Here is a 13,203-nt window from a genome sequence, read left to right as displayed (position 1 = left end):
CTCACCCACTACTCCACCTGTCGAACTGACAGGGCCCAGGGGGACGGGGAGCTCAAATAGGTAGCACTGGAGAGGCTAAGCCAAACAGCTGAAATTTGGAAGGATTTATCCTGACTGACTGACTTCTCACAGAAGACAGAAGCAGAGGGAACTAGTCAACCCCGGGTTCTTGATGGAAGAATGTCGGAGGCCATTCTTTCTGGAATCACAGAAGCGACAAATAAGGAAAATCCCACCCACCTGTGGTGCGCAGAAACCACAGGGAGAGTCTTAAGGGAGTGTAGAGCGCACAACAGAAGTCTGGGCTGAGCTCCCAGCTGGGACCGGGCCAGACATTTGACTGAGATGACCTGCGCCTAGCTGCTCTACAGTTGTGTGCTCTTGAGAGGAATTAATCATGAGCCCTAGGGGACCCAACCTACACTTCCTAGGCTTCGAGCCTTACTCAGCTAGAACACAGAACAGATTGAGTTGAAACCGGAAGAATTTCTAAGAGCTTAAAAGAGATAACATCTTTCGATTTGAGAGAGAGTTACAAATTGCCAACTTTTTAATTGTGGTCGTGACTTTAATGTCAGTCTTCATGTATCTCGATAAAATGTTGGCTTACATTTTCACAGTGAAAGAGAAGCCGAGGGAATGGATTTTAATTATTGGTTCGGAATACTTGCAGGCCTACCAGAGCCTGCATTTTGCTTCTCCCAAAGTCTCTGTACATGTTCTAAGCTGGTTGAATTCCATTCTCAAGGGGGAGCACTCACCCCGTCTACCATGGAGGTTTTAAAGTGGCATTCCAAACATGACTAGAATGTGTGTCTGTAGGGCCCAGACTGTGCCTTCCGATGGTGTGTGTACAGAGCTGCAGGCTGCTTCTCCACAAGCACAGGTTTCGTGTGGGGAGGCGTTTAATGAGATTTGAGGGTAGTATTTACTTTTCTGTCTATCATTTTTCACAGCTAAAGAGCTGTCCTCTCATACACAATCATCAAAATGTCCAGTGGCAAAGAGGGAGGATGTGCAGTGGATCCAGTACGGGGGTCACTGTTACTCGTCCGACCAGGCTTTGCACAGCTTCTCAGAGGCCAAGCAACTGTGTCAAGAACTTGGTAAGTTAAAGTCCACTCGCTTTCTCTTGACGAGATAATTTCACTCTTCACAATATTTTTCCCTTAAGGGAATAATAGAAGGGAATCACCATACCTTGGAAAGTATTTTAAAAGCATTTTTATTTTATAATAGTGTTACCACCTTACTGTCCAGTAGTAAGGCAATAGTTAAGTATTTTACCAAAAGGATCTCAAAGGAATTTTGCTATAATCTTTGCTATAATCATTGCTATAATCATTACAAATGGCCAGTGTGGACAGAGGACATTGCTCAGCTGGTAGAGCTATGCTTGTCCCGCATGTGCACCCAACACCTGGGTGTGCTCCCAGGGCCACATAAACTGAGCTGGTGGCACACCGCTACAGTCCCAGTACTTAGGACGTCTCGAAGGCAGGAGAGTTAGAAACTAAAGGTCATCCTCGGCAATGTAACTTCAGGCTAGCCTGCGCTACATGAGACCAGGTGGGTCCCATACATATAGGTAAAGGCTTAAAAATAATTTTAAAAATAAGAGAATAAATTCTAAAATGAGAATGAGTATATTGAAAGTAAAAATGTAAAAAGGTAAAAATGCTAAGTGGTCTATTAACATTAAGTATTGATACTAAGTAGAAGCAATAACAAATGAAAAAATTTTAGATATACTTTGAGATGTTTGGAAAAGGGGTCAAGAGGCAAAATACAGTTGACTCTGTAGTCCATTCCTGAGTTTTTAATATTACGCTGACACTGAAGAGGGTGATCAGATCAACTGATCATGAGTTGCCCATCCATTCTGGATAGGATTAGCAGCATCCTAAGAACCTAAATAAGGGACAAGACTTAAGACTTCACATGAAGCCATTTCAGAAAAAAAAAAAAATAGCCCAGTTATTGACTACATCCCTCGAGGAGCCCAGTCATTGCCTTCAGTCAGAACGTAAAATGACTTCTAAGAAAGCCACCTCTACTATTTCAAAAATCAAAACGACTTAGTTTCTTCCCTGATAACTCACAGATGGCATTCAGCTCATTTAGCTTTATTTCGCTAAATATTGCACAGTGGGCGGCTGCTTAGATAGCACTTTAGTTCCCGTCTTAGGTGCACGACAGGAACTGTGTGGGAACCTTGGCGTGGTGTACATGTTTGCACATGATGGGAACTGTCATAAAATAGACCTGTGTGTTCACATATGTGGCCTGCCTCTTCCTCCTGAGGGAGAAGATGAGAAGCTCTGTTGTAGATGTAGCGTGTGAGCGGGTCAGGTAAGACATCGAGGTAGACAGCCTTGGTTCGTTTCCCAGCTCTCACACGCCCTCCCTAAGCGATGCTGTAGAAAGCACAGAATTGCTTCTCAGAGAGAACACTGAGAGTGGAAACAGTGCTGGGAGTCAGAACATGAGGGGGCATTGCAGGAAAGAACGAAGTGGGGTAAAGTTCGCCCTATGGAGCGCAGGGCCCCGAAGATGGTGAACTCAAAACCACTCTTCTTTCAAAGGTTTCAGTCGCCTTCTTAAACTCTCTAGCTGGCTGGCTCTGCAAGGCTGAAGACTTCACTGCTTCTTCTTGACTCTCGGTTTCCCTATCTGTAGGAGGGGATAATACCTTTGGCAACATCTCCTCGGATGCATAATGTTAAACCTATTCCATACAGGGCAAAGCCTTTCGTTCCTCTTAGGATGGATTTCCCAGCTTACTTATTATTTATTTCTATTCTATCTGACATTACCTATAACACTAGTTTATATGTGTTTAGGAAATGTATTTATTAAGCTTAAAGAATATTAACTCACCCAATCCTCTACCATTTTTAGGAACTCAGGGTGGTTATGGCCAACCACATTTTTATGGGAAATACCGTGGAAGGAGGGTAGGCGCTCCCTCAGGTCACAAGAGAGGCTTCTTTCAATTCCCTTTTGAACAGAAGCAAATTTAAATCTACGTTATACAGAAATTCTGTTTTTGAGGCAAGTCCTAGAAATAAATAGGTGGCATTTTATTCGTACGGTCCCAAACCCCAGTTGTCACAGCCAGCTGCTCAAACACAAAGGTCTTATTGATTTGACAAACAATAAACAAAAAACAAAACAAAACAAAAAACCTGCCAGATACATGTTTCTGAATTATAAAACTTCTTTATGCAAATTTCTATTTAAAAATATTTTTAACTCCTTTGGAGCTTTATTCGTGGGAGCACTTTTAATTTTTAACATAAATACCAAAAGTTTCAAGATAGCGTCTGAACGAAGCTCGAATTTCCCAATGGTCTCGTTCACAACAGATACTGGGGTTTTTTTCCCCCCAAAGGGTCCAGTTCAGAATCAGTCGCTTAGAGTTACATTCTTCGTATGCTTAACATGGAGGTAATCAGGTCTAATTCGTTTTCCTTCAACAGATCACTCTGCAACTGTTGTCACCATAGCGGATGAAAATGAGAATAAGTTTGTGAGCAGATTGATGAGGGAGAATTTTAATATCACGATGAGAGTCTGGCTGGGACTGTCTCAACATTCTCTCGGTAAGTGGTGCATCTCAGCGCTCAGTGGACAGAGCTCTGAGGTTGGGCATGGCGGCCCCCACCTGTGCTCTAACACACTGGACGGCGGCTTCACCACAGTCCAAAATTAACTCTTACCAGTGGTGGATTTTTCAGACACACTGACTTAAATCTAAAGAGAGAATTCGTGGAAGGACTTCTCAGTGAAGAACAGAGTTTGAAAGATGAGGCTGCAATTGATAAAGAATGAGTCACGTACATAAATTTGATAATTCATTTCACACTTTATGTAGAATCGAATATTAAAGAATTAAAATAAATGTCAACTCTAGAATGTCAAGTAATTTTCAAAAAAATGAGTGGACTCAATATCGGCTGTCTAAGTGGATTATAAATGGTGTTTGCACACTTATCACGCTTCGGAAAAACAAGAATGGGTGGGGTGGTCCTGAGGCCTCTTAACCCCTTCCTCCCCCAGTAGCATAGTTTTAATGACACGTTTTCTTAAGAAATGGAGGGCATGGATCCTTGGAGATGAATTTACCTCACAATAGATGCACAAGCAAGCATTCTGTGCCTTTATCAAAGCACGTGTATCACTGTCTAATAGAACACTCTAAAAGAGGAAAATGGGGCTAGGGAAATGGCTGAGTGGCTAAGGTTACTTGCTCTTACAGAGGACCCTATGGTTTTGTTTTGTTTTCTTCTGTACCAACATCAGGTGGTTCACAACCTCCCAGAGGTCTGCATCCATAGACACCTACACATAACTTAAAGTAATAAAAGTGCATCTTTAAAAAATGAAATAAGATTTCTCATTGTCCAAGACAGCAGCTACTGCCAACATTGCACAATTCACCTACAGGGAGTGCAGCTAAAGGCTTAAAGGCTTTTGATTATTTTTAATACATTTCATTGTTTGTGTACATATCCATTTGTTTGTGCATGTATGTGCACATGTATGTGAAGGTTAGAGGTCAGTGTTGGGTAGCTGCCTGAATTTCTCTCCCCCTTATTTAAGTGTGTGCCTATTCATGTGTACATGTACATGTGTATGTACGTGTATATAGGTCAGAGGTCAATATCAGTTATCTTTCTCCATTATTCTCCACCTTATTGTTTGAGACAGAATTTTTCATCAAGCCCAGGGCTCACTGATTCAGTCAGAGGATCGGTGAACAAAGCCCAGGGATCCCCTCTCTGTACCTCACTAGTGCAGGGTTCATAGGCAGGTTGCATGGTACCCAGTTACTTTGCATGTATTTACAGAGGGTCAGATTCATATCCCTGTGCAAGCACTTTACTGAATGAGCCATCTTTATAGCCTGTGAGGTTTCATTTTGTTTTAAATAATACTGTCATATAAAACAGTGGTTCTCACCCTTCCTAATGCTGCAACCCTTCAATATAGTCCCTCATATTGTGGTGATCCCCCAACCATAAAATTATTTTGTTGCTACATCATAACTGTTTTGATTCATAATATAGATATGTGATGTGCAGGACAGCTGATATCCAACCCCCAAAGCAGTTGTGACTCACGGGTTGAGAACCACTAACAAAACAACCACCTTCTCATTAAACGGGTTATTTGAGCCTCGTGTGTTTTCGTTTGGTTGGTTTTTGTTTTTGGTTGTTTGTTTTTTAGCACTGTGGTTAATAGCGATAAATATAATTGCACTTGTCATCTGTCTTCAGATCAGTCTTGGAGTTGGCTCGATGGATTAGATGTGACATTTGTCAAGTGGGAAAATAAAAGTAAGGATGGCGATGGGAAATGTAGCGTTTTAATAGCTTCAAATGAGACCTGGAGAAAAGTCGAATGTTCCCGTGGCTATGCAAGAGCTGTCTGCAAAATTCCTCTGAGTAAGTAGGCAGCCTGTCTTTACAGTAGTATTGAACAGAACGGGCCAAGAAGTAACCATAGGGACGGATGCTCTTGTAGGTCAGTGGGAGAGCCCTTGCTTAGTGAGCATGAGGCCAGATAAATAGCACATCCGTGTACTTGGTTTTTAACCCCCATGATCTTATGTATTTATAAAGCATATCTCAAATCTTCATTAAATCGGGGATTTTTTAATGGTAAATATATAATACATCTAGAAAATTCTGAATAAAGCTCCTCTAAAAATAGGAGCTGCCAGGGAATTGGGGAAGAGATTGCTTTGGGAACGTCCTCACAGTGTGTTTTATTTTACGGTTTCCCTGTGTGGAAGTGTAAAAGGTCTATTTCCTGTTGTCATTTAGAGAAGCAAGTTGTGGACAAAAGGCCATCCTTTGACTTGAGCAGAGGGACAGAGCCCCTTGATGCTGGGGTAGGCATGGCAACGGGCAGGCAGGGCAGCAGAAGCAGGAAGTTGTCTGGTCAGATTTCCACTGACACACAGAAAGCAGAAAGCTGGATGGAAGTGGAGTAAGGCCACGCCCCCCAAGCCGAGGCTCAGCTCCTCTAGCCAGCAGGCCCCGCCTACTAAAGGTTATATAATGTTCCCAAAGGGGCACAAACTGACACAGGGTGTCCAAATACCTGAGCCTTTGGGGGAAATTTCTCACTCAAACCAGCACAGTTAGTTTGCTGCCTTTCTCTCAGGTCCTGTAAAACGTTCATAATGAAATTTATTTTGTTTTTGTTTTCCTCTTTTGAGGCAGAATCTCACTATGTAGCCCTGTCTGTCCTGGAACTACCACTATATAGACCAGGCTGGCCCTGAACTCAGAAATTTGCCTGCCCCTGTCTCCCAAGGACTGAGACTAATGGCATGTGCCACTACATCTGGCTATAAAGAAACTTTAAAATCACCTACAACTAAATCTAACTATTTAAACTGTTCATGGTGTCCATATGAAATTGCAATTTGAACTTTAGTTTTTGTCATGAATTGGTATTTAAAATGACTGTAAAAATATTGAGCTTCATCTATGGAGAAAGGCCCAAACCATCAACATTTTAAAACAACTAGCATAGGCTTTCCATTTTGCTACATAAATATCAAACAAAGATGATGCCCCATTGCAGTGGATGGTTTTCATCTATACATCGTTGCTCTGCTCCTTCTTGTTTTGCATGTTTTCCATGCCGAAATGCACCTGAACAAGGCAGACCAGCTACATGTTATCACAGACTTGCCCGTTCAGGGAGGAAGATGGATTAGTGACAGACAGGTCACATTTCTCCTTGAAGAGAAGGAACTAACTAGTCATTAGAAACTCTGTTCGGTAAACAGCAGGTGGTGGTTATTAGCTGCTCCAGGAGGGGCGTCTACTAGAAGAGGTGCTGAAGCTCACCTCAGCCCAGCAAGCTTGGAGACAGGCATAGCAGAGAGGATCCAGTTGGAGAGAATCCAGTGGCAGAAGCAGCCGCTGAAGCTCAAAGAAGAGCTGGATGCTAGGCAGGCAGAGACCCTTAGTAGGGCTGCAAACAACGGTCAAGGAGTCCTGGCTCTTTTCCGAGTGGAGTGGAATGCAACTTATGTCTTTGGAGGACAGCAAACAGCAGTGGTGTGATAAAAATTACAGGAAAATTACAGTTCTGATCTTGGCCATTTGGAGTTAGGAATAATGGAAATCCATTATGGGAAAGAACAGTCTGCAGCTGAGTATCCGAGAAAGGCAGATAAACAGCATTTGAAATCCTGAGCAAGTGGTAAGGATGTGGCTTGGTGGGGTGCTTGCCTAACTCCCGCAAAGTCCTGTAGTCCTTGGTGGGTGGAGAGGAGTGGAAAATACAATAATATATGTTAAGCTGATTTCCTAAGGAAGGTGGTAGAAGGGAAAGTCTGTCCTAGCTTTGAAACAATCTAATTCGGACAGGGCTTTGTAGCTTAAGCATAGTTTACTGGAAAGAATCAGAAACAAGGGTAACTGTTGCATTTCCCTTACAATGTGCAATGTCTGGATCGCAGGCCCGGATTACAGAGGAATAGCCATCCTGTTCGCTGTGCTGAGTGTCTTAGCCCTCATCAGTGGACTGATTTGGTTCCTCTTGCAAAGAACCCATTTCCACTGGACAGGCTTCTCCCCCGTTCGGTATGAACACGGAGCCAATGAAGACGAGGTGATGCTCCCTTCTTTCCACGACTAACTTCCGAGTTTCTTCACTGGCCCTGGATGTTCCTGAAGCAAGATGAGCCACTTACTGTTGTCCTGCAATCAGTGTTTACTGTGTTTCCAAGCAGAAGTCTAAGTGATGCGTTCAGTGGGTGGGTGGGTTGCTCAGCCGATGGCCTAACAGCCGTGCTAAGGAATCAGTTATCAGAGCAGAGAGGACTTAGAGCCAACGTGGATGTTCAGATTGTTTAGAGGAGGATAAATTTAGCTAATGCGATTCTTCTCTGTAAGAATGCAGTTGCTGGGCTAAGTAGAATGTACATATTTTAATAGCATTTTAACAGCCTCATAGAAAATCAAAACTGTCAGTACTAGTAGGCTCCACATCTACCTTTTATGAATATCTGACCAAATGCAAAGTTAGTACCTCAGGCAAAAGTGAGATCAATGATGCTTCAAAATGGCCTTTCATGGCACTGAAAAAACAAAACAAAACAAGCCATATTTTTTACACAGAAAATGGAGCCTCTTGGAAGATGTTTTTATTTCAAAGGTATTTATACCGGTATTACTTAATTGTTACATTTCTGTTTTTAATTACTTATATAGCGTGGTTTGGTTTTTTCTTTTCTTTTTTTTTTTAAAAAACTTAGAGTTACTGTTTCCTAAAGTTGGGAATGTTACCGTTAGGTTGACTAGGCGTGCTGTATCAGCATGTCTGTGTTTGATGATTTTCTTTCTTACAAGGACCCAATTGCAGATGAGACAAACTTTTACAGTTTATGTATATATTTCACATAGGAGATCAACTTTTTGTTGGTGGTGGCTGGAGGTTTTTTACTTGTTTTGTTGTTTTTGTTTTGTTTTGTTTTGTTTGTTTTTGTTTTTCAAAACATGGTTTCTTTGTGCAACAAAGTCCTGGCTGCCAGGGACTGGCTTTGTGGGCCAGGCTAGCCTCCAATTCAGAGATCCCCTGCGTCTCTGCCACGGGAGTGCTGGGATCAAAGGCCACCGCCTCCAGCAGGCAACATCGCCTTTTGATGAATGTATTATTTTGTTGCCTTTTTACCTGAGCAGAACATAAGAGTGGTCTTTGAATAATGTTGTTTGCTACTTCTGTATTTATAAAAAAAAAAAAATGACAGCTTCTAAGGCAGTGAAACTCAGAACTCCATGATTCATGTGGAAATATTTAAAACTTAAATGATTAGTGACACGTTATTCTGTGGATGTAATTTCCATCTGAACAACTGGAATATAGTTTTGCTAGTAGTGTCCAATAAATATGGGGACTGTTTTATTCAGTGTTTCATATTTATACTTTAGAGTATTTTTGTACAAGATCCAGATTTATTTTGCTTGAGGTGTTTATGCCATCACAAAGTTGTAAATAATTTTCTAAGACTCTTTTAATGTAATCTACAATTTTCCTAAAATATTTTTCTTGAGGCCTCTTTTAAATAATCACTAGGAGTTTCTTCAAAGAACTAAACTGATGCTACATGACCACGGCTGTGGTTACAGCTGCTGCCATGGTAAAGTTGGCTTCCCTTTTAAAACTGCTGGAGTTGATCCTTGCATACAAAAGCATCTCTAAATTAGGTTTGATTGTATCCCATGTCCTAAGATGAGAAAGTGACCAGCTATTGCAAGTTGAGATATTATTTAAAGACTTAGTGAACACTTTTTAAAGAATAAATCTTTGTCTCTCTAAATGATTTTAATCTCCTTGGCTCAGTGTTTCTCTTTTGTGTGTGGTGTATGTGGTGTGTGTGTGTGTGTGTGTGTGTGTGTGTGTGTGCGCGCACGCGCACGCGCACATATATGCACATGTGTGTAAAAGTGTCCCAAGAAAGACATCAAGTGTTTTTCTCTATTGCTGTCTGTTTGCTTATCTTGTGAACTGGAAGCTTGCCATTTTGTCTACGTGAGTTAGCCAGCAAGTTCCAAGGATACACTTGTCTCTGTCCAGAAATGTTGGGACCTTTCGGTCCCCAGCTCCGAAAAAAAGAACCAAAAAAAAAAAAAAAAAAAAAAAAAAAAAGAAATGTTGTGACCTCAAACAGGCAAAGCCATGTATGTCTTTTTACATGGCTACTGGGGATTTGAACTCTGGTCCTCATGCTTACACACCAAGCACTCTTACAGAGCCATCCCACAGGCCCTCAATGTGTCTCTTAGTATCTCTCATCAGTGATCTCGTCCGTGTTAAATTCCTCTTAGAGGATCCTGGGCACTTGCTCCCTCCAGTTCAAAATCTCAGTTCCAGAGATCTATTAGATGATCCCTCTCAACAAGGCCAGAACTGCCCCCTAGTGGTTTATTTCCCCATTTTCCAGTCCCAGATGGCTCTCAAAAACTTATGACTGCCCTAGCCATTCCAGCCTTCCTTGGCTTACCCAGTTACTGCATAAAGTCTGGCTGGTCAAATGTGTCTCTTAAAGCCAGACCCCTAAAAACACAAGTCAGTGGAGCCAATAAGAACTCATAGAGAGCAAGTACAGAAGTGATCCTAATATTCCCCTCCCTCCTCCCATTCCTCAACAATTCCCTCCCCCTTCCTCAGTCTCTGGGAATTCTCCCTACTATATGGTTGACGGAGGAGCATATTTTGTTTTGCCTCAGTTTGGGGTTTTCGTTTGTTTGTTTTAAGACACAGTTTCTTAGTGTAGCCCTGGCTATCCTGAACTTTATAAAGCAGGCTAGCCTCGCCCTCAGAGATCCACCTGCCTCATCTACTGAGTCCTGGGATTAATGGCATGCGCCACCATACCCAGCTAAAGAAAATGAAAAATAAAATAAAAACACAAACAAAAACTAATTTTTTGCCTGTTATGTTCCAAGCCGGGTGCCTGCCTCCTTTCTAAGATTCTCCTAGAGACTGTTGGAGATCACTATTCCTTCATCTTAGGCTGCTTTTAACACTAGGACCCTCTTGCCAAAGCAAAGACCTCATTGCTATTAGTTAATTCAGTAACTATATCCAGCTTAGGACAAGAATTTTTAATTTGCTCTCAAATGAAAGACTTGATAAACTAAGTCTCCGTGAACGCACTCTGTCATAAACACAGACAAACGTGTTTGTGTCGACGCACAATGTCAAGCTGCATTGAGTGTTAAATCACAAGGCACAGCAGTTTCAACAGCAACAGTTTGCCACGCACTTTCTGCTCCGTTCATAATTCGTCTGAGGCGGATGTGTGTTCATATATTGCAATATCAATCTTCTAGGATTTTTATTATGCATCTGCATGTTGGACCATGCACAGAATGCAGGTGGCTGCAGAGGCTACAACAGGGTCTTGGATTCCCTAGTGTTGGCATTACAGACACCGTGTGTCTCCCAGAAGATGCTGGGAACCAACCTCAGGTCCTCTAAAACCACCAAGCCTTCTCTCCAGCCACTGAGCTCAGTTTATTAACACTAACTCTTAGATATTGTCACTCATCACACAGCATATCTAGATGTATGTATGTATGTGTGTGTATGTATGTGTGCGTATGTAGGTATGTATATTTCTTAGGGTTTCATGACTGTGAAGAGACCACAGCAACTCTTACAAGGGGAAACATTTAACTGGGTCTGGCTTACAGTTTCAGAGGTTTAGTGTGTTATCATGGTGGGAAACATGGTAGCAAGCAGGCAGACCTGGTGCTGGAGGAGCCAAGAGTTCTATATCTTGACACAAAGGCAGAAAGGAGAGACTCTGTGTCACACTGCCCAGACATATATGAGACCTCAAAGCCCGCCTCCAAAGTACACACTTACTCCAACAAGGCCACACTTCCTAATAGTGCCACTCTCTATAAGCCAAGCATTCAAACACTGGAGGCTATGGATAGGGGCCATTCCTATTCAAACCACCCCATTCTACTCCCTCCATAGGCTTATAGCTCTAACATAATGAAAAAATGCATTCAGTCCAATTTCAAAAGTCCCCATAGTCTATAACAGTCTCAAACTTGTTTAAAAGTTCAAGGTCTCTTTGAGATTCATACCATCTCCTAAATATAACCCCTTGTAAAATCAAAATGAAAAGCAGATCACTTACTTCCAACATATCATGGCACAGGATACACATTACCCCTCCATAAGGGAGCAAAAGGAGCACAGGGAGGAAATAGTGGACCAATGCAAGACTGAAGATCAGCTGGGCAAACTGCAAACTCTGCATCTCCATGTCTGATTTCAAAACGTTCTTCCGACCTCCAACTCCTTTCAGCTTTGTTGGCTGCAACACACTTCCCTGTCAGCAGCTTTCCTCTGCAGGTATGACATGGCTCTGGGATCTCTAACCTTGTGTGGTCTCCACGGCAAACCAGGTCTCCAAGGCTTCACCTTCACAGCTCCGCACAGTGGCCTCTCTGGGCCTCCATGCAGGAACAACCCTGCCACATGCCTGCTTCAGCGACTTTCCTTAATCACAGAGGGACATTCCATAACCCTCCTCTTCTGCCCTTGATGCTAAAGCCAGAATCACATGGCCGAAGTTGCCAAGTTCTGCTGCTTGCTGGGGCTGGAACTCGGCCCTCTTGTTCAGTTACGTCATCACCAGCTTTCTGTTTCACGCAATGTAGACTAACTTAGAATGGGGGATCTTGACAGCCTGACTGCAACATAAAACTGATAGTCTGTACACCTGACTGCAATTCCCTGAGTATCTGATTAAAACATTCTTGATATATCTACACCCCCACAAACTGAGTGTTCATACATCTCTTTTTGTCCCCTCAACTAAGCTAATAACAAGTGGAATTTGAGAAGCTCTCCTGCTTTCCCAACCAGTTATATTTACGTCAGTTAATATTAAGTAGGTGTTCCTTTTGGCTCCAAACTAGAAACCCAGAATTCAACCCCTAATCCTCTTCATCATCTTCTCAGTTCAACAGTGTTCTCAGTTTTACCTGGACTTCTGACAAGGAATTGGCTGTCCTGTTTCAGGTCTTTCTCATTCCCTCCCTGAGCCTGATGAAGATTGATGATTAGTCCTGGGTCAGGTTGATTCCCCTAACAAAGAAGCCTTCTACTAGACCGGAACCTCAAGTTGGTGTTTACGGAAGAACAGAGAGCTCAGACAAGAGAGTGTAGTGATTGGGAAACCACTGGTGAGCCCGGCCAGTAGAAATCCAGCATCAGAGTGGAACCAGAGTCCCTAGGCAGTGAGCCAAACAGAAAGAATTTAGAAATGGGAAATGGGAGATTTTAGAAATACAGTGGAAGTGTGGAAGTATTCTGAGAAGTATATCCTGAGAAAGTTTGAGAAGTCTAGTGGAGAACAGGCCATAGAGGAAGACGTCTGGTAAATGGCAGCTTTGGGACTTCCTTCCTCCCTCCCTCCCTCCCTCCTTCCCTTCCTTCCCCCCTCCCTCATTTCCTTCCTTCCAAAAGAGATGGAAAATGAGGGTTTGTTTCTGCCGTGGTGAGGACAGAACCCGGGGACTTCCGTAAGCATGCACACATGTTCAGTTACCACTAAACTATAGCCCCTTGCCCTTGGTTTATTTGGACAGGGTATCACTGCTGTGGCTGAAGCCGGTCTCAAACTCTTTATCCTCGTGTTCCCTAAGTGAT

The 13,203-nt window shown here is 42.6% G+C and overlaps 1 protein-coding gene and 1 long non-coding RNA gene across 2 annotated transcripts in view; one reads left to right on the top strand and one right to left on the bottom strand.

Annotated features, from left to right (window-relative positions):
• Positions 1-9,355, top strand: part of Ly75 (lymphocyte antigen 75) — an 87,484-nt gene extending 78,129 nt beyond the window's left edge. Inside the window, exons 32-35 of the mRNA NM_001427146.1 lie at positions 957-1,106; positions 3,483-3,605; positions 5,283-5,450; positions 7,487-9,355. Of these exons, the coding sequence (NP_001414075.1) occupies positions 957-1,106; positions 3,483-3,605; positions 5,283-5,450; positions 7,487-7,665 (620 nt within the window). The 3' untranslated portion in view covers positions 7,666-9,355. The remainder of the gene's footprint in view (positions 1-956; positions 1,107-3,482; positions 3,606-5,282; positions 5,451-7,486) is intronic.
• LOC120101907 (uncharacterized) lies at positions 8,745-12,945 on the bottom strand. Its single transcript, XR_010064796.1, has 2 exons — positions 12,537-12,945; positions 8,745-12,191 (listed from the first exon to the last, which is right to left on the bottom strand). It is a non-coding gene; the product is annotated as an uncharacterized LOC120101907 (long non-coding RNA).
• Positions 12,946-13,203: the final 258 nt, after the last annotated feature.

The sequence above is a fragment of the Rattus norvegicus genome, chromosome 3 (assembly GCF_036323735.1).
Source record: "Rattus norvegicus strain BN/NHsdMcwi chromosome 3, GRCr8, whole genome shotgun sequence".
Classification (NCBI taxonomy): domain Eukaryota; kingdom Metazoa; phylum Chordata; class Mammalia; order Rodentia; family Muridae; genus Rattus; species Rattus norvegicus.
This window is presented reverse-complemented; position numbering and strand designations above follow the sequence as displayed.